Here is a 19455-nt window from a genome sequence, read left to right on the forward strand (position 1 = left end):
CGAATTATTTTACACGTTTTAACAATGCTACGACTAAAGAGAGGATCTTCTATCACTCAGTAGTGATAATTTTTATCTTTGTCCTCTAATTTGCTTGAAAACAACGAGCTACACACTCGACTACCAATGGCTTTCAGGGCGGGATCATAAGTCATCCAGGAATTATGCGAGAAATACCTTTTCAAAGGATGCCACCACCAACGCCTCGATGGTGTAGTTCTGGTTTTCCGATGTGTAGTTATCTAGCTTGGTGAACTCGTCCGACGTGCCGATGTACTGGCAGTTGATGAACCAATAGGTCCGGGTGTAGGTGGCCTTCTCCAGGACACGTTGATCGCTTTCGGTAAGCACGATTGTCTGATTCAGAGGGGTTGCACTCGATATGTAGTCCGTGTCGACAACGCTCCGGTTCTGAGTCAATTGCAGCTGACCGTTAAGAAGGCCTTTGGATGAAAATGGGAGGGTTTGTTACAATATTTCGGTTTAGACCTACATGAAGAGTTCTATCAAAGACTAAATGGAGACCATCTTCATGACACGTTGCTTGCCTTAAAATTTCATGGCACGTGAACTTATAGAAGCCAACCTAGGAAACTGATAAACGTGTAGATACTGCGATCTGTACTACTTGGAAGGAGGATCGAATGTAGTACTAAAAGTGGTACCCAGTTTGAGTCCTTCTACTACATTTTTATTGTGTATGGCTCCATGGCATTGAAGACGAAACAGAAACGTTGATGTCCCTTGCGAATTCCCATTTGATGGCCCATGAAGTCATAAGAATGCCAATGGATCAGAATATAGAATACTGAAAAGAGTGTAATGCCGTATCAAACATGGGTACCGCATTACCGTTGACGAAATAAAGATGTAGTAGTCGTGTTGATAACCACTACTAGTACTACTTTCAGGTCTTTGGTATCCGAGTTTCACAAATCGTAATACACTTTTCTCAGCATTACTCTTGACGAATAGATACATAGTAGTCGAGTTCAGAATGGGTACCATTTCTAGTACTGCATTTGATCCCTTGGTACTGCAAAAAAAAACCCTAGTTTGACAGATCGCAGCATACTTTTAACGGCATTCTAGATTTTACCTTATGTGCCACAAAATGTTGGGCAACTGCAAGGAACATGAAGGTCTTTATTTCGTCTTTGGTTACTTTCTACAACCTCAAATGTTGGTCTTTGGCGATTTTTCACAAAAGTTCGAATGTAGTACTAGAAAAGGTCCCCATTCTGAGCCCAAAAACTGCTTAAAATTGTACGCCCTAGATGCAATTGAGCAAACTGTCCAACTTGGATATCGCGTTACCAAAGACGAAATAAGGTCGTAGTAGTAGGATACATAATGATTCATAAATAATTCATATATCTCATTAACGAAACTTATGATCCTATTTTCGAAATGGTTCTGTGTTCCATGAAACCATAATTTGGCTTATTCATAAGTCATAATTTATGGAAAACTAGGCAACTCCTCGGACGTCTACGTCTTTATTTCGTCTGCAAGATTCGAGTTATCTACAGTGACCTTTCGATTGTGACAACAGAAAATGTCATTCGTGTTGCCAAAATCAAAAAAACATATCTACCTATATTCACATACAACATGTGTGAAACTTACTGGTTAGGTTGAATCCAATCGACTTTTCGGCAACCTCGTAGTAGACAAAGTAGATGTATCGTTTAACGGAAATCGTTGCCCTGTAGTTACCGGCGTTGTGGTTGTTCCCGTAGGATATCGTCCAGTTGAAATATGGTTTAGTACTTTCACCCTGCGAATAAATTAAGATATAAATTACTTGTTGATGTTTAGCCAAACAAATGCAAACAAGTATAAATTAATCAATTTCGTGTTTGCGCTATCTTAAGGTGACACATGTCGGAATCCAAACATGGCTTGTCCAATGACCGGCTTGTGCCCCTACTCACGATTTCAAAAGCACTAGTCTGATGAAATAAGGTGTGGCCCACGTAGAATTGGAACAAACATCTTTGGTTCTTACAACGACTCTAGTGGTCCAATTTAGAAGCTGAACCGCCCATGTGTGGTCAAAAACAATAATAATATCACATGATTTTTTTCGCAGCTTGATTCGAACGCACTTCTGAGGAATTCAACATGAAAGGAGAGAGAAAAGAAATAATTGCGCACAAAAATTTGAAAAAACCGTCTTGATCAGGGATAGAAATTGCAAAAGTGTTAAGTTTTTCAATATAGGGGCAATGGGGGCAATATGAGCCACCCCGGTTTTGACCTCAAAAACAGTGTTTTAATGTCTAGTGTCATTATGATCTGCTAAAGGATGCCTCAAGTAGCCACCACAATAAAAACCGTAAGAATATTCGTTTGAACACTCAAGATATTTACCAAAATGTACAAATTTGACCACGTAGAAAAACATGGTTTTCCAAAAAGTTCCTGAAATAATTTGCAAGTTGATGTTAACATTAATTATCGACGTAACAAGGAAGATATTTCACATTTCACAGTACAAGTCACTTGCATTTAAACCATATTTTTTGCTGTTTTTCTATGCATTCCATGACGTTTTCCTAAGGCGGCCCATATTGCCCCGATCACCCCTATACTGTGTGGCTCGTACTGAATTAGTACGAAGTAACTATTTTGACAGATCGCAAGCCACAAAGGAAGCGTCGGGTAGTTACTGTGCACCGTCAGCTGTGGATTAAAATCAGGACCATTGATTCAAATCCAAACATTTTCGGACTTCGACTTCGGATATTGAAGCCTACGATCATACCCTGTCGGCAGACAACCAAATAGGGAACAAAATTAGAGAAATGTGGCCAAATTCCATACCATGAAGTTGCTTGATCAAGTGTGGACGGAATTCAAGGATTTTTTCATGTTCGGTGATACCCACCTAATTGACCCCAACTCACCCCAATTAAGAGATTTTGGCCTATTATGGAGCGGAAGCTAAGAGCCAATCGAAGTATCGTCAAAACATCGACGAACTGTAAACTAAATGAGATGAACTTGTCAAAAATACGGATGAAAATAGTGTGCGCAAATTAATTAATCGTATTCCGAGAAAAGCCCGACAATTTCTTATAAAAGGAGATGAATATTTTTTTCATTATTTTTCCTTTGAAGCTTACAAGCAATGCAACATTTAAGTTAAAACAGAATTCATTTTTGTTTATTTTTTTTTGTGTGGTATTCAGTTGGAGCTGCCTGGCAGCTTAACTTGTCAAGGCTGAACCCTCGGTCTGGCTTTTGCCAAGTTTCCCCTCTACCAGGACCAATACTCAGACGGACTAGGCTATGGTGCCCACATGAACACTGTTTTTTATTAGTATTGTGACGTGGTAGTTTTTAAAAAAATACAGAAAAGGAAGCATTGTGAAAATCAGCAGCTCCATCAGATTTTTTGAAATAGTAGCGTAGTAGTGTCATTACTAATACTGTCTAGTCGAAATGGTTTTGAATAATTTGTCAAGTGCTATTCTGATTACTCCTGTCTTTTACGTAAGATTAGAGTCTTAAATGTCAATTGTCGTCAAGTCTTAACAAAATTAGGCTGTTTAGTAGTAGTTCTAGTTAATTTCAGGTCTTTACGTTCGTATATCCACGTAACACTTAGAACAAATCGCGATAAAAATCATAGTCACGAGGACATGTACGCCCAATGCTAAAATCGGTGTGTTTGGCCGATGGACCAACAGATGGCGGTAGTGTACAAACGTCAAAAGCAAACAAAAACGATGTGAGCGCTGCGGGTGGTGGATTGGCCACCTACCATATATTTGAATCGGCCGTTAATAAGCTGGTCGATCGACATTTGATGAGAGTTTGACGTCTGTTTGTCTGTGATATATCCTTAAAAAAAGTCACTTTCCTTGTCTGTTCAACAATTTCTCTAAACTAGCAAGTGTACCCTAATGATCGATCTCAGCGTCTTACTTTCCATAGTCATTTTATAGTGAATATTTAAGAGTAAAGTTACCTTAGGCTTCTATGGATCAATGCATGAGTTCACTAATCTGACGTTTGAGCGGTGCCAAATTCACTCGTAGCCATGGTCACGTAAATAACACGGCACCGCTCAAACGTCAGATAGTGATCTCGTGCATTTATCCATTACAGTCTCCAACAAGATTCACTTTTCGGTGGCAAATGCAATGCTTCATTTTTGGCAACAAAAACAAAATGGATCCGTTTTTGGCAACATTTTTCAATACCATTAAATTTTGTGCTTTTTTTAAATACCATTGCGTTTTTTGTTCTAGTCATTTGAACAGCAGGTCAGCTTCATGCCTACCGCATTCTAGAGCTCTGTCTTCGTCGATGTTCCCATAAATCGCACGCACCAACTGCTAGGGCTCCAGTACGCGCTTATTTGAATCGAGATGGTCATTTAGTTATTCATCTCTATAAGTATGTCTACTACGGGGCCCAGATAGCCGTAGCGGTAAACGCGCAGCTATTCAGCAAGACCAAGCTGAGGGTCGTGGGTTCGAATCCCACCGGTCGAGGATCTTTTCGGGTTGGAAATTTTCTCGACTTCCCAGGGCATAGAGTATCTTCGTACCTGCCACACGATATACGCATGCAAAAATGGTCATTGGCATAGTAAGCTCTCAGTTAACTAACTGGATCCTGGAGATGGAATCCTATATTGTTAGTGGGCTTCTAAGATTTTCCAGCGGATTCTTGAAAAATCTGAACGAAGTCTGGGTGTTCATAGCGGACATTAAGGTTGTTTTTTGCGGGATCCTGAGGATGCATACTTGATTATTGAGGATACTGCAATGCAGATGGGACTGACTTGCGATTCACGGCAGTAAAGGCAATGATACAAATTTTCAAAACTGTCGCTTAGCGGAGCACCAAGTGCTCCGCGGAGCACGATATGAAAACCGCTGTCCTAGAGTAACAACTGGAGGATTCGGTTAAAAGATTAGTGAAAAAAATCCTTAAGAAATTCTAGGATAGTTTTGGTAATCAAAGTAATACTTGAGGAAATTACTGGAGATAGTAGTTTTGGAGTTCTCATGGAATTCCTGGATCAACATCTAAAGGATTTTTTCTAAGCATCCTTTGGAAAATCATTGGAAAAAAATAGGAGAATCGGTTGAGCAATTGCTAGAAGTATTTATGGAGAGATCCCTGTAGGAGACCCTGAAAGTATACTGAATCAATATGATAATTCCTAAAGCTTTTCTTCGGGGAATCTGAGGTGAAATTCTTGAAGAGCCTTTTGAACACGTTATAGTCTCCGAAGGTTACTTTGTGCTTGTACAATTTCGCATCAGGAATTGCAAGCAGAATAAGGAAAAAGAGACTTTAGACACCATTTTGATTAAAATAGATAGTTTAGAGACCTTCTATTGAAAATAGAGATTTCTTAGAGACTACTTAGAGACTCTTAGAGCATTAAAATAGAGACCAAATCTCTTAAAAGAAACTTAATATCAGTCCTGCCTTTGGGATTACTCATTGGATCAACTTTTGTAAATGAATGAAAAAAAAATGAATATCTTTTATTTTTATATCTTTATTAAACAAATTTGACAAAAATAGGCCAAACTACTTGCGTTTATAACCAAAGAGGTTGTTCTTACAGTCTACTCTCCACATCTCGATGTTCTATATCTCGATATCTCTCCCTATGTCGATGATTTCTTCGGTCCCTTCATTCTGCATACATTTTCACTCTCCGTATCTCGATATCCTCTATATCTCGATATCTCCCTGTATCGATGTGTACTTGGTTGATTTCCGTTCCAGTTTTTCTCTCCGTATGTCGATATTCCTATTATCAAAGGTTACTAGACCCGATTTCACTGATTCAAAACAGTTCGAGAGAACGAAGTGACGTCTGCTTGTTTATTATTTTCCTGGTAATGGAGTGGTTTTTAATCTAGTATTCATTAAAAATGCGTTTTTTGTCTCGATCTCTCCCTATCTCGATGGTCCCTTCAATATCGAGATGTGGAGAGGCGACTGTATTTCATCATCTATTTGTAGAAGTGCATTTGCAAAGAAGTGACCCTAATCGCAAAAGTTTTCAGTAGAAACTGAAGATGCTTGACAAATGTTTCATCACGCAGAAACTCCATCAAATACCTTGTAGTTTGATTAATTGTTTAATTTATTTTTCAACCTTTCTGCTGTCGAATCGTGGGTAGGACAATCCTGTTGTGAAACCATTTGTAGTAAGCCATGATTTATGTGACGTAAGACTTAGAATAATAAATTTCCTTATTCTTGTTCCAACCTTTACACGAGCAAGTCGTTTATTTCTGCGCTACTCCCAATAGGTTATGAACCGTTCGCATTATTAATTCGACGCAGAAGTTGTGAAACGTTTTCCCGATCAAGAATCCAAGATGACCTCGAATACCGCCAGATCCTCAAGCGCTGCTGGTAGTAGCATAGTCTCTTCAAGCCTTCCTGCAATCGATCGTTTGATTGGAAGAGAGAATTGGGCGACCTGGAAATTCGCTATGCAAACATTCCTGGAACTCGCTGGTGCGCTGTGAAGCCGAAGAAGAAGGAAGACGGAGCCTACGAAGCCGTGGATGCAGCCAAGGATTGCAAAGCAAGATCGAAGATCATCCTGTCTATTGAACCTACGAATTATATCCACGTTCAAAAGGAGAAGACGGCGCATACAGTTTGGTTGAAGCTGGAGGAAGCCTTTGAGGACTCGGGTCTAACCAGGCGAGTCGGACTACTCCATAAATTAATCAAGACTGATCTCGTGTCGTGCGGATCCATGGGGGAATTCGTTAACCAAATTATATCGACTGCTCATCAACTCAACGGGATTGGATTAGCCATTTCCGAAGAATGGATCGGAACGTTGCTGTTGGCTGGCTTGCCCGATGAGTATCGTCCGATGATAATGGCCTTGGAGAACTCGGACATAGCCATCACCGGAGACAACATAAAAACCAAGCTACTTCAAGAGATGAATACGTTCTCAAGCGAGGCGGCGTTTGCTGCTAAAAAGCGATATAGAAATCCGGGTAAGAATGTGAAGAAATCGGATCCTCACAAAGGTCCGAAGTGCCGGAAGTGTTCCAAGTACGGCCATATAGCAAAGGACTGTCGAAGCTCCAAGAAGGAGAATGCGTTCTGTGCGGTGCTGTCTACATTCAGTCCGATGGAAGATGAAGATTGGTACTTCGATTCGGGGGCGAGTGTCCATATGACTCGTAGCAGCCATCTTCTGAAGAACGTGAAACCTTCAAGTGGCACTGTGGTGGCAGCTAACGGTGGTAATATGAAGATTACTGCGACTGGATCGTTTACGCTGAAGCCATCCTGCAACGAAGACGAGATTCCTGTTCACGACGTGCAGTATTTGCCAGACCTATCTGCGAATCTTCTGTCGGTCAACCAGATCGTGAAGAAGGGCCACATCGTTATCTTCAACAATAAAGGATGTAAGGTGCTCGACCGGGACGGCGATGTGATCGCTACTGGAAGCCATCGAAACGATCTGTTCAAGCTTGATGAACGGAAGCAAGGTAAGCAAAATGCTCTGGTTTGTTCTTCGGCAGGAAGTCTGGAAGTTTGGCATCGACGGATGGGTCACCTCAACGTCAACGGCGTGCGCAGCCTAGCCAACGGACTAGTGACTGGTGTCAATATCGTTGGAGGAAGCATGACGGACTGCAAGGTGTGTCCGATGGGTAAACACAGTCGACATCCGTTTAGCAAGCATTGATCCCGTGCTAATGGTATACTCGATCTGGTGCATTCGGACATCTGTGGACCGATGGAGGTGAAGTCGCTTGGAGGAAGCCGCTATTTCATCGTGTTCGTCGACGACAAGTCACGCAGGATGTGGACGTATTTCTTGAAATCGAAGTCGGAAACTGGGGTCGTTCAAACTTTCACGGATTTCCACGCTATGGTGGAACGACAATCTGGACAAAAGCTGAAAATGCTCAGATCAGACAACGGTAAAGAATACGTCAACGCTGGATTCAAGAAGTACTTGAAGCAACATGGAATTATTCACCAGACGACGAATGCTTATACCCCGGAACAAAACGGCATGGCAGAGCGTGCCAACAGATCAATCGTGGAGCGTGCTAGGTCCATGCTGCATATGGCGAAACTTTCAAAGCAATTTTGGGGGGAAGCTGTGGCAACCGCCGTATATTTGCTGAATCGTTCTCCGATCAAAGGCCATGATGTCACCCCGGAAGAAGCTTGGACCGGTAAGAAGCCTGACTTGGGTCACGTTCGGATCTTCGGAACATGTGCGATGGTCTTCGTTCCGAAACAGAAGCGCAAGAAGTGGGACGCCAAATCTGAGGAGTGCTTCCTGACCGGCTTCGACGAAGAAACAAAAGGGTATCGATTGTACAACCTTCAGTCCAAGAAGATTATCATCAGTCGTGAAGTTAAATTCATCAATGAAGGTGAAGCTGTTCCTGTCCGAGAAGCGTCTCCTCCGAAGAAGATCATTCTCCTAGAGCAAGAAGAGGTCGTATCCCTATCACCATGCGAAGATGACCAGAATGAAGCTCACTCAAGTGACGATGAAGACGACGAATTCTTCACTGATGTCAACAATGAAACTTCCGATGACCCAGATGACACTACCGATGGCAACGATGAAACATCCGATGGTAATGAAAATAGCCTGCAAGAAATCTATGATGTCAATGATACTGTGATCACCGTGACTCCTGTGCTCCCACCGCGACAAATCTCATATCCACCTAGGTCACAGGTGTCGAGGCGCAGTGGTCGGGAGCACAAGTTGCCAGGCAAGTATGACGATTTTGTAGTAAAGACAAAAGGTCTTCCCAGTTCCCTTCCTTCTCAGCAACACACCGTCAGCCAGAGCGAAATTGAAACCACCACGGGGCCCAAGAGCCAGGGTCAGTCTAACGATGCCGCGATTACTCGAAGCGAGGCCTGCAGTTCACGTACGGGACCCGAGAGCCAGGGTCAGTTCGGCGGGACCGCAACATCCAAAGCCAGGAGTTCAGCTGCAGTGGAAGATCCGTACACCCACCAGGATGCACTGTCGCGTAACGACTCCGAACGCTGGAAAATAGCGATGCGAGAAGAGTACCAGGCACTGATGGACAACAACACATGGACGCTGACGAACCTCTTCCGAAGGAAGAAAGGCGATCAAATGCAAGTGGGTGTTCAAGACAAAGCACGACGCCGCTGGAAACATCGACCGCTACAAGGCGCGGCTAGTCATCAAGGGCTACTCTCAGCGAAAGGGGGTGGACTACGACGAGACCTACTCGCCAGTGGTTCGTCACAGTTCGCTTCGGTACTTGTTCGCGCTTGCTGCCAAACACAATCTCTACGTCGACCAGATGGACGCCGTCACCGCTTTTCTCCAAGGTGACCTGGAAGAGGAGATATATATGGAGCAACCCCCGTGCTTCGAACAAACTGGCGAGGGACCAAAGGTGTGCCATTTGAACAAAGCTCTGTATGGGCTGAAACAGTCAAGTCGCGTATGGAACGCAAAACTGGATGCAGCACTCAAGAAGTTGGGTATGAAGCAATCGAAGTACGATCCGTGCTTGTACCACAAGATCAACAACGGAAAGATTCTGTTCATCGCAATCTACGTGGACGATCTAATGCTGTTTTCGAACGATGAAGACTGGAAGAACGAAATCAAGGCAAAGCTGAGCTGCATGTTTCACATGAAGGACCTCGGACCAGCAAAAAGTTGCTTGAAGATCCGAATCACACGCACGGAGGATGGCATAGCTCTCGATCAAGAAGGATATGTCGAATCAGTCTTGGCCCGGTTCAAGATGCAAGATTCGAAGACCACTCCGACACCGATGAATGCAGCCCTCAAGCTGACCAAGGATATGTCACCGCAAACCAAGGAAGAAGTCGAGCAAATGGCAACGGTACCATATCAAGAAGCTGTTGGGTGCCTGATGTACCTTGCCCAATGCACTAGACCAGACATCTTGTTTGCCGTCAACCAATTGAGCAGATTCAACACCAACCCCGGACCGAATCACTGGCAGGCCGTCAAACATCTGATGCGGTACCTCAGAGGGACGTCGGCAATGAAGCTTCAGTACTCCAGAGCCGGAAACGAGGAGATTACGGGATATTCTGATGCTGATTGGGCCACTGACGCAGATGACCGGAAATCAACGAGTGGGTACATGTTCCTACTACAAGGAGGAGCGGTATCCTGGAGCTGCAAGAGGCAATCAACCGTGGCGTTGTCTACCTGCGAAGTAGAGTACATGGCGTTGTCTACCTGCGAAGTAGAGTACATGGCGTTGTCCGCAGCAGTACAAGAGGCTTCGTGGTGGCAAGGACTGCTATCACAGTTTGGAAGGAAACAACCGATCGATTTGTACTGCGATAATCAAAGCACTATCTGTATTGCTAAGAATGGCGGATATACACCAAGAACGAAGCATATAGATATACGACATCACTATATTCGAGACGCTTTGGATCGGAAGATAGTGAACATCACGTACGTTAGCACAGACGACCAAAAAGCTGACGGGCTCACGAAACCACTACAACGTATTAAGCTGGAGCGGAATCGACGAGCCATGGGAATCACACAATGGACCGATGCACGAGTTCACTATCTGACGTTTTAGCGGTGCCGTGTTATTTACGTGACCATGGCAACGAGTGAATTCGGCACCGCTCAAACGTCAAATTAGTGAACTCGTGCATTGGTCCATAATTGGCTTAAGGAGGAGTGTTGTGAAACCATTTGTAGTAAGCCATGATTTATGTGACGTAAGACTTAGAAAAATAAATTTCCTTATTCTTGTTCCAACCTTTACACGAGCAAGTCGTTTATTTCTGCGCTACTCCCAATAAATCCTTTGACTGTCCTACCCAGGTGTTTTCGTGCGTAGTACATGTCCTACCTGTCCTACCCACTTCCCGCGAAACTGTACTTGTTCAAGCCAATATAAACTATCAAGGCTGAGTTTTATCACTTTGAAATCAAAGCTGAAAAGTCAGCATTCTTGTCAAAACAAATAACGGGCTACTTAGCCTTAAATGACCTTTGCATACAAATAGTATACATAAAGCTCGTAAAATATCATTGAAGGTATTTCAGCAATAAAAAGTATGTGGAACATCTGTCACTATTGATATGATGGGTCTATAGATTTATAGCATAATCCTATCTGCTTCGAAGTGGACCGTTTCGAAATCTGAAGAACGCCACAAAGAAAGGGTGCTCATCTTGCCCCGCCTACCCCTATGTACTATGGGGCTCTGCACTGTTTTGATTTTGCATGGGATTTTGACGTTTACTGGCCTTGTTGTTTACAAATTTTGTGAATGGATGAAAGAGAGAGCAAGATATTTGTGCAGAGCCCCATTGGGTTCTGCACAAAAATCATGCTCTCTCCTTCACTCTGCCATGAAATTAGTAAACAACAAGGCCAGTAAACGTCAAAATCCCATACAAAATCGAAACAGTGCAGAGCCCCATTCCCGTGAGGTTCTCTAACTGAACGATATTCGGAAGGACTGTCGACTACAGTAATGATTTAGCAAAGCTTATCATTACTACCTATTCAATTAACATTCCGGCTTCCGTTACGCTCAGTTTCGTTCGATCGCCACAATAGCATTATAATACGTGACATTTTAAAAGAGAAAAGAAATAGCGGGGATGATATGTGCATGTCCATTACCAATGACCACTGGTCATAGGGGCAATATGAACCGAAAAGACAAAAACCACTCACCCCATTCGTATTCGGCGGGTTCATGTTATCCGTCCAGGTGACCTTGTACTTATCCTCCAGCTCCTTCCCATCGGTCAGCAGCGTGGCACGGAATTCCATCGTTCCGCCCAGCACCACCGATCCGGACGATTCCAGCTTGATGGTGTACTCCGCCGCCGAAACTGTTTCCGCTGGTGTGGAGATTGTAGTAAATAGGATTAAATTGCTGGTTATCAATGGTTCGAGAGATAACGATTGTCTGTGACTCACCGTTTTTAGTGCCCATCAGCAAAAGCAGCAGGGCCAATGCATGCCAGCAAACGGCTGATTTATTTCCTCCCATTTTTTTTTTACTTTTTTTTTTTGCTTTCCAGTAACCTACTGCCTACGTAATCTTTCTATACAATGTAGGATTCCTGTTCACAGATTGACTATTCTCTATTTTCCACTATCAAACTTCTCGTTTCACTAGCCCCATGTTAGAAAGTTCAATTTGTTCGATCTTCGTCGCTCAAGGCGTTCTAAATCTCACTGATAAGCTTCTTCTCAGCGAATCGAACAAGAGACAGATCGAATTAGAATACTTAGAGCACTTCCATAACCGAACAGCTTTTTAGGCCTAGGCGGCATTCCCCATCATTCACCTTCTATCTGCTTGCTTCTTCTGGGACTTTCTTGAACACTCCACCAGTAGGTAGGTAGATGATAAATCACAATTTATGCAAATGCAATTGAGTTTAGCTATGCGTTATAAGTTAATCCCCTCCCTTCCCCGTCGTCGCCAGACTTAAGTAAGGTGCTACGCCTTTCACGGCGACTAAACTGCGCTGTTGTGAATCTAGGTGGCGAACCAAAGACACCGCTGGCACTGTTTTGCACACTAAACAAGCTATCGATAAGCGATTAATGGTGATTATTCCATAATCCCTTCACTTCTCTTCCACACCATATTACACTTTACACTTTTTAGGGAGATGGAAATCTTGTCCCCGATGGCTTTATAAATTTAATGAATCAGTGAAATGAAACAACGGAGCCGAAAACTGCGCGGATTGAAAAACAAAGACGTGACGTGACGAAAAGACGGCTCAAAACTGACAAGCCGCAAAACACTGCTGCTGGCTGCAGAGAAGCGCGATGTATCAACCGAGACTGGCCCACGCGACATGCACGCGTGATGTATCCTCTTTATGATCATCGCATCGTGCACCATGCACTGAAATGAATTTTATTGTAGAAACTACTGAATCCATGGTAAAATTAAGAACTGCACACTCAAGATAAAGTTCCCATTTGATTCATGTGCCAACCTACATGGATTTTTGCAATGGGGGTTTGCACATGGAGAGTATGTGCGAAGTCAATACACTATCGCCAAAGTTTCTTTTTATTGAAAGCATGATTAACTCAAATGTAATCAATGGACCTAACACATACATTTCATGTTTCACTTTTATCGAATGCATTTAAGATACACATTATTTGAAGGGGTGATTTTCTCCATGGATCAGAGATATTCTGAATAAAATCACAACTAACTTCCAAACTTTTAAAAAGTTGGAATTTGTTAGTGATTCCGATGAAATAATATATTAAATATTGTGGTACCGGAAAAGATAGCTGTACAACCGATGCAGTCAGGCAGACAATCGTCATCAGGTGATGATTGTCTACCTGGTTGTGTCGTTTCATGTAGCATTGTTGCTGGCTACCTTTTCGGGTACCAAAACACTTTCTTCGATTCATATCCTCTATGTTCTCCATTTTAACGTCATATACATTCTATTGCAGTTAAGGACCCTCCTGGTAATCACAACTCTAGAGCAAAACTGCGAAAAACTTTCCTTCCAGCTGCCATTTTTGTTTACGCAATGTGCTTTGGAACGGTATAAAGCTTGCACATACGTTAAATGTGACTCAAATGATATATAAGAGCCACACTAATGTAAGGTATTCGTCAATGATATACTGCTTATAGGATACAAATGGAAATAATGAAATAGCTAAATCGAACCAGGTATGTGCAACTGCACATGTATTCCAGGGAGCTGTTTTCTTGAGTGCACCAACGATTTTCAACCGACTACATTAATCTGTTAACTCTACCAAAACATAGTCAACATCACTACACAAGAAAATTTCTTCTGTTGATTTAACCAGAGTTGTAGTATTTTTGACTAGAAACATTCTAGATTTGAGAAGTTTAGCATCATACTTTTGACCACACAGTGTTGTACGGTGGGTGTCACGGACTGAAATACAATGCTTTGTAGTGGATACTACTATGGACATAGTCAAATTTACTGCACTGCTCAGTGATTTTCACCAGATTATAGTAAACTTAACAGATTTTTGTAGTCGGTTGAAAATCGTTGGTGCAGTTTTTAATTCTACCATGGATTCGGTAGATTATACAACAAAATTTGTTTGCGTGTGGTGATGGGGTCATGGACGTGAACTGGGAGCCTCTCAGTGGGAGGGGATATCGATAGGCCACTGTACTGTTTTGATTTTGTATGGAATTTTGAAGTTGACTGGCCTTGTTGATTACAAATTTTACGAAAGAGTAAAAGAGGAAGGGATCTTTTTATGAAGAGCCCTATTGTAGTTGGCGTGCTGGAATTACATTGAAGTTTTCTACAGCGACTCTCGTTTGAACTGGACCTTCTTTTCTATTAAGGTCCTAAAACTTTTGATAAAATCTTGTTTTCAATTAATAACACGATAATATATGTTTTTGCCAACTGTTGGCTTCAATAATACCTCGGATACCTACCTTACCTTGATACCTTGATGGCTACAGTGTAGCGTCACGCCATTGCCGGGCGTATTGTAGAGTTCCATCTTCGTCGGTCTTGGGCGAAATGTCTCCAGTTGCCCCAAACGTTTAGGGTCGCCAGGTCCTCTTCCACTGCGTACACCCAGCGTATTCGGGGTCTACCCCTGGTTCTACCTCTACCTGGTTCCCTGTTGAATATTATTTTCGCAATTCTTTCTTTCGACATCCGCACTATGTTGGAATAGCAATCCTGGCAACCCTACCACTACAACCTTACTGGTGTTGCTATGCGCACCTTTGTGTTTATTTGCTTTTAGACTTTGTTTTTCTACCACTGTATTATTAAAAGAGACGCCATTAAAGTAAAACGTGTTACAGAGTAATTCCTTCGTGTTTTCCGTTTTAATTCTGTCTTCTGCCCATCCGAAACCACAATAGGTTGTGGGCCCGGGTCGTTTCCGAAACGGTTTACTGGTTAACAGTGGAAGTAGTGTTCGCGATGGCCGAGGAAGACCGTGTGGAACGTTTTCACTTGCCGCTGTTCGACGGGTCGAATTTCGCGTCGTGGAAATTCCGAATGCAGGTGCTGTTAGAAGAGCACGACCTGCTGGAATGCGTTGAAGCTGATGTTGCTGACGTGGAGGCGCTAAAAGAAGAACCCGGTGATACGCAGGAAGTGAAGCAGCAGAAAGAACGGGATCGAGCCAAGTGGCTGAAGAAGGAAAAGAAGTGTAAAAGTTTGATCATTTCCCGAATCCACGACTCCCAGTTGGAGTTGTTGCAGGGAAAACGCACACCGAAAGAGATTTGGTCTGCGTTGAGTAGAGTGTTCGAGCGACGGAGCATCGCCAGCCGCATGCACCTGAAGCGGCAGATGCTGGCTCTGCGACACGACGGTGGTCCATTGTAGGATCATTTTCTTCGTTTCGACCGGTTAGTGCGTGAGTACCGCGGTACGGGAGCAGAGATGGAAGAACTAGATGTGATTTGCCATCTTTTGCTCACTTTGGGTCCTTCGTTCGATACCGTCGTCACCGCGTTGGAAACGATGCCAGAGGCGCATTTGAATATGGAATTCGTGAAATGCCGCCTCTTGGACGAAGAAACCAAGCGGAAGGGTATGTGTAGTGACCAGGGGGGTAAGGAATCAGCTGTTTTCGTGGGCTCAAAGCAGCCGAATAAAAAGTTCAAGTGCTTCGGTTGTAAGAAAGAGGGGCATAAGTTGTCCGAGTGTCCCACGAAAAAGAAAGCGAAAAGTGATGAGAAATTTCGCGAGAAGTATTCCCCGAAAGCGCACTCAGCAGAGGCTGGGCCGAGCGGTGTTTGTTTTGCTGCTAGTAGTGGCGACAATGAAGTGAGGGTGTTTCCCGAAGAATCCCGTGTACAGTGGTTCATCGATTCGGGATGCTCCGACCACATCGTGAATGACAGAGCATTGTTCGAAACTCTGAAGCCGCTAAAGTGTCCGGTCGAGATTGCGGTCGCGAAACATGGTGAATCGATAGTTGCCAAACATGTTGGTACCGTTAAGGTGGTGGCCAATGTTAACGGTATGGGAGTGGAATGCACGGTGAAAAATGTGTTGTTCGTGCCTGAGTCGCGCTGTAACCTTTTCTCTGTGGTGAAGGTTGACGAAGCAGGGATGAGAGTAACTTATGAAAAGGGCCGAGTGGTGATTCATCGCGGATCGGAAGTTGTCGCGATGGGCTCGCGTTCCGGTAAGTTGTATCGTCTCGATTTTTACACGGACAAACGTAGTGCGAGTGACTCCTTGATGACGTGTGGACTGATTCCGAAGCGATTGGAATTATGGCATCGCAGATTCGGTCATTTGAACGCGCGAAGTCTCGAGAAACTGATTTCAGGCGGTATGGTTTCCGGACTCGAGCTGACCAGTGCGAAAATGGACAAAAGTGTGGTGTGCGAGCCGTGTGTCGCGGGAAAACAGACCCGGAAACCGTTTCCGGAGCGTAACGAGAAGCGATCGTCGCGTGTGCTGGAGTTAATCCATTCCGACGTTTGCGGGCCGGTAACTCCTGTCGGTGTTGGAGGAGTGAACTATTTTGTCACCTTTATCGATGACTGGAGTCATTTTACGATGACCTTCTTGATGAAGAACAAAAGTGAAGTGTTCGAACTGTTGCAACAATATGAAGCGTTGGTCACAGCGAAGTTCGGCGTGAAAGTGAGCCGTTTGCGGTGTGACAATGGGGGAGAGTACCGCAGCCGTGAGTTTGACGAATTCTGTCGGCGAAAGGGGATTGATGTTGAGTGGACGGTTCCGCATACACCCGAACAAAACGGGGTTAGCGAGCGGATGAACCGCACACTAGTGGAGCGTACGCGGTCAATGCTCGAGGACTCGGGAGTGGAAAAGCGTTTTTGGGCGCCCGCGATTCAGACGGCAACGTACTTGGTTAACCGAAGCCCGTCTCGTGCGATTGGTGATGGTGTGACTCCCTACCTGCTGTGGGAGGGTAAGAAGCCGGACGTGTCGAAGCTACGAGCATTCGGGTGCACTGCTTACGTCCATGTACCGAAAGAGTTGAGGAAGAAGATCGACTCGAAGACCTGGAAGGGTGTTTTCGTTGGGTACGCCCATAATGGCTACCGTATATGGAACCCGAAATCGAAGAAGATTGTTCATGCTCGTGACGTGGATTTCGCGGAGGAGGAGAGTGGTCAAGTGAATGTGAAACCGAAGCAATCATCTAGTGTGGTCATGATGCCTCCAGTAGCCGCTGATGATGTGGCCGAAGAAGCTCCAGAAGCTGTCGGTGAAGCAAGTGGTAGTTCAGCTGGAGGATCAGACGGAGCTGTTTCAGAAGAGTCTGATGAAGAGTTCGATAGTTTTCGCGAAGATGAAGAGGTCGTTCCGGCGGTGGATGCGGAATCCGGCAGACCGCAGCGGCAGAGACGCCCTCCGGTTTGGCAGCAAGACTATGATGTAGATTACGCAGCGTTTGCATACAATGCAGTAACCTACGTTCAGGATGTGCCGAGATCACTTGCAGAGGCGAAGAAGAGAGGAGACTGGTGTCTGTGGAAGAAGGCTGTCGAAGAGGAGATGGCGTCAATGCAGAAGAACCAGACTTGGACTCTTGCGAAGCTGCCAGCAAACCGAACACCGATAACAAGTAAGTGGGTGTTTAAGATCAAGCGGGGAGTAAACGGTGATCCCGACCGTTATAAAGCTCGCTTAGTGGCTAGAGGATTTAGCCAGCGGTACGGATTCGACTACTGTGAAACATACTCACCAGTAGCGAAGCTCGATACTGTAAGGACGATGCTGGCTTTGGCGAACAGGGACAAGATGGTGATCCACCAGATGGACGTCAAAACGGCGTTCCTCAATGGGCAGCTCCAAGAGGAAATCTATATGGTTCAGCCTGAGGGATTCACCGATGGGACAAACCAAGTGTGCCGCCTGCAGAGGTCAATATATGGCCTAAAACAAGCATCGAAATCTTGGAACGATCGTTTTCACGGGTTCATGGTGAACCGGCTGGGTTTCAGCAGTAGCCCGAATGATCCTTGCCTGTACTCTCGTAGGATCGGGACTGAGACTGTTATCGTTGTGCTTTACGTTGACGACGTCATTGTGGCCGGAACTTCCCTGAAGGTGGTGGAAACTGTGAAGCGTTGTTTTTCGTCAGAGTTCGAGATGACGGATGTTGGAGAGATCCACAGCTTCTTAGGGATCCGCATCGATCGAGATGTGGAAACAGGAGTTTTGCGTTTGAGTCAGCGACAGTACCTGGAGGACTTGCTTCGGCGATTCCAGATGGACGAGTGCAAACCGATATCCACGCCTATGGAGTGTCGGTTGAAACTTCCGAGAGGTGAAGAGGAGAAGCGCACGGTGCAACCGTACCGCGAGCTCGTCGGTTGCCTGACATACGCATCACTTACAACGAGACCGGACTTATCGGCGGCAGTGAATTTCTTCAGCCAATTTCAGAGCTGCCCGACTGATGAGCACTGGTCGTACCTGAAACGTGTATTGAGGTACATAAAAGGGTCATTGGACATTGGACTGGAGTATCGTGCTGATTCGAAAGCGCCGTTACTTGAAGTATTCGCAGACGCGGACTGGGCCAATGATCCGGCGGATCGCCGATCAGTCAGTGGATGTTTGTTCAAGGTAGCTGGATGTTGTGTTGGCTGGATGACGCGGAAGCAACAGGTAGTATCGCTTTCTTCAACTGAAGCCGAGCTTTGTGCAGCGGCTTGTTTTGAGATTTGGCTGGTTAGACTTCTCAAGGATTTAGGAAAGGAGGCCAAACTGCCAGTATTCTTCTATGAAGATAACCAGTCGACAATAAGGATCGTGGAGGACAGCAAGAATCACGGTCGGCTCAAGCATGTCGACGTAAAATATCACTTCCTACGTGATCTGGTGAAGGATGGCCGAATTCGTATTCGGTACATTTCAACAGCGGACCAAGTGGCAGATATGATGACCAAAGGTCTCCCTGCGACGGCACTTCGTCGCCATCGTTCGAAAGCGGGATTGGTAAGTTGCTGCGATTGAGGAGGGCTGTTGGAATAGCAATCCTGGCAACCCTACCACTACAACCTTACTGGTGTTGCTATGCGCACCTTTGTGTTTATTTGCTTTTAGACTTTGTTTTTCTACCACTGTATTATTAAAAGAGACGCCATTAAAGTAAAACGTGTTACAGAGTAATTCCTTCGTGTTTTCCGTTTTAATTCTGTCTTCTGCCCATCCGAAACCACAATACATTAAGTGACCAGCCCACTGAAGTCTGCCGTATTTTACACGCTTGATAATATTCTTTGTACACTTGATACAACTCGTGATTCATGCAAGGGGGTGGTCACTCTCCACAATGCGCCCCGCGCTCAATGGGCGCATCTCAGCACGCTTAGCGGCACATGTTTACCATAATGGTATCTGCTATAAATACTGAACTGAAAATTCATAAAATAGTCTCAGTTTGCCAT

General features: G+C 44.4%; 1 protein-coding gene across 1 annotated transcript; it reads right to left on the reverse strand.

The window, feature by feature from the left end:
* Positions 1-162: 162 nt before the first annotated feature.
* Positions 163-12051, reverse strand: LOC110678092. Its single transcript, XM_021850687.1, has 4 exons — positions 11979-12051; positions 11730-11899; positions 1630-1780; positions 163-443 (listed from the first exon to the last, which is right to left on the reverse strand). The coding sequence occupies exons 1-4, from the start codon at positions 12049-12051 to the stop codon at positions 163-165; spliced, it is 675 nt and encodes a 224-aa protein (XP_021706379.1).
* Positions 12052-19455: the final 7404 nt, after the last annotated feature.

Source organism: Aedes aegypti, chromosome 3, assembly GCF_002204515.2.
Source record: "Aedes aegypti strain LVP_AGWG chromosome 3, AaegL5.0 Primary Assembly, whole genome shotgun sequence".
Lineage (NCBI taxonomy): Eukaryota > Metazoa > Arthropoda > Insecta > Diptera > Culicidae > Aedes > Aedes aegypti.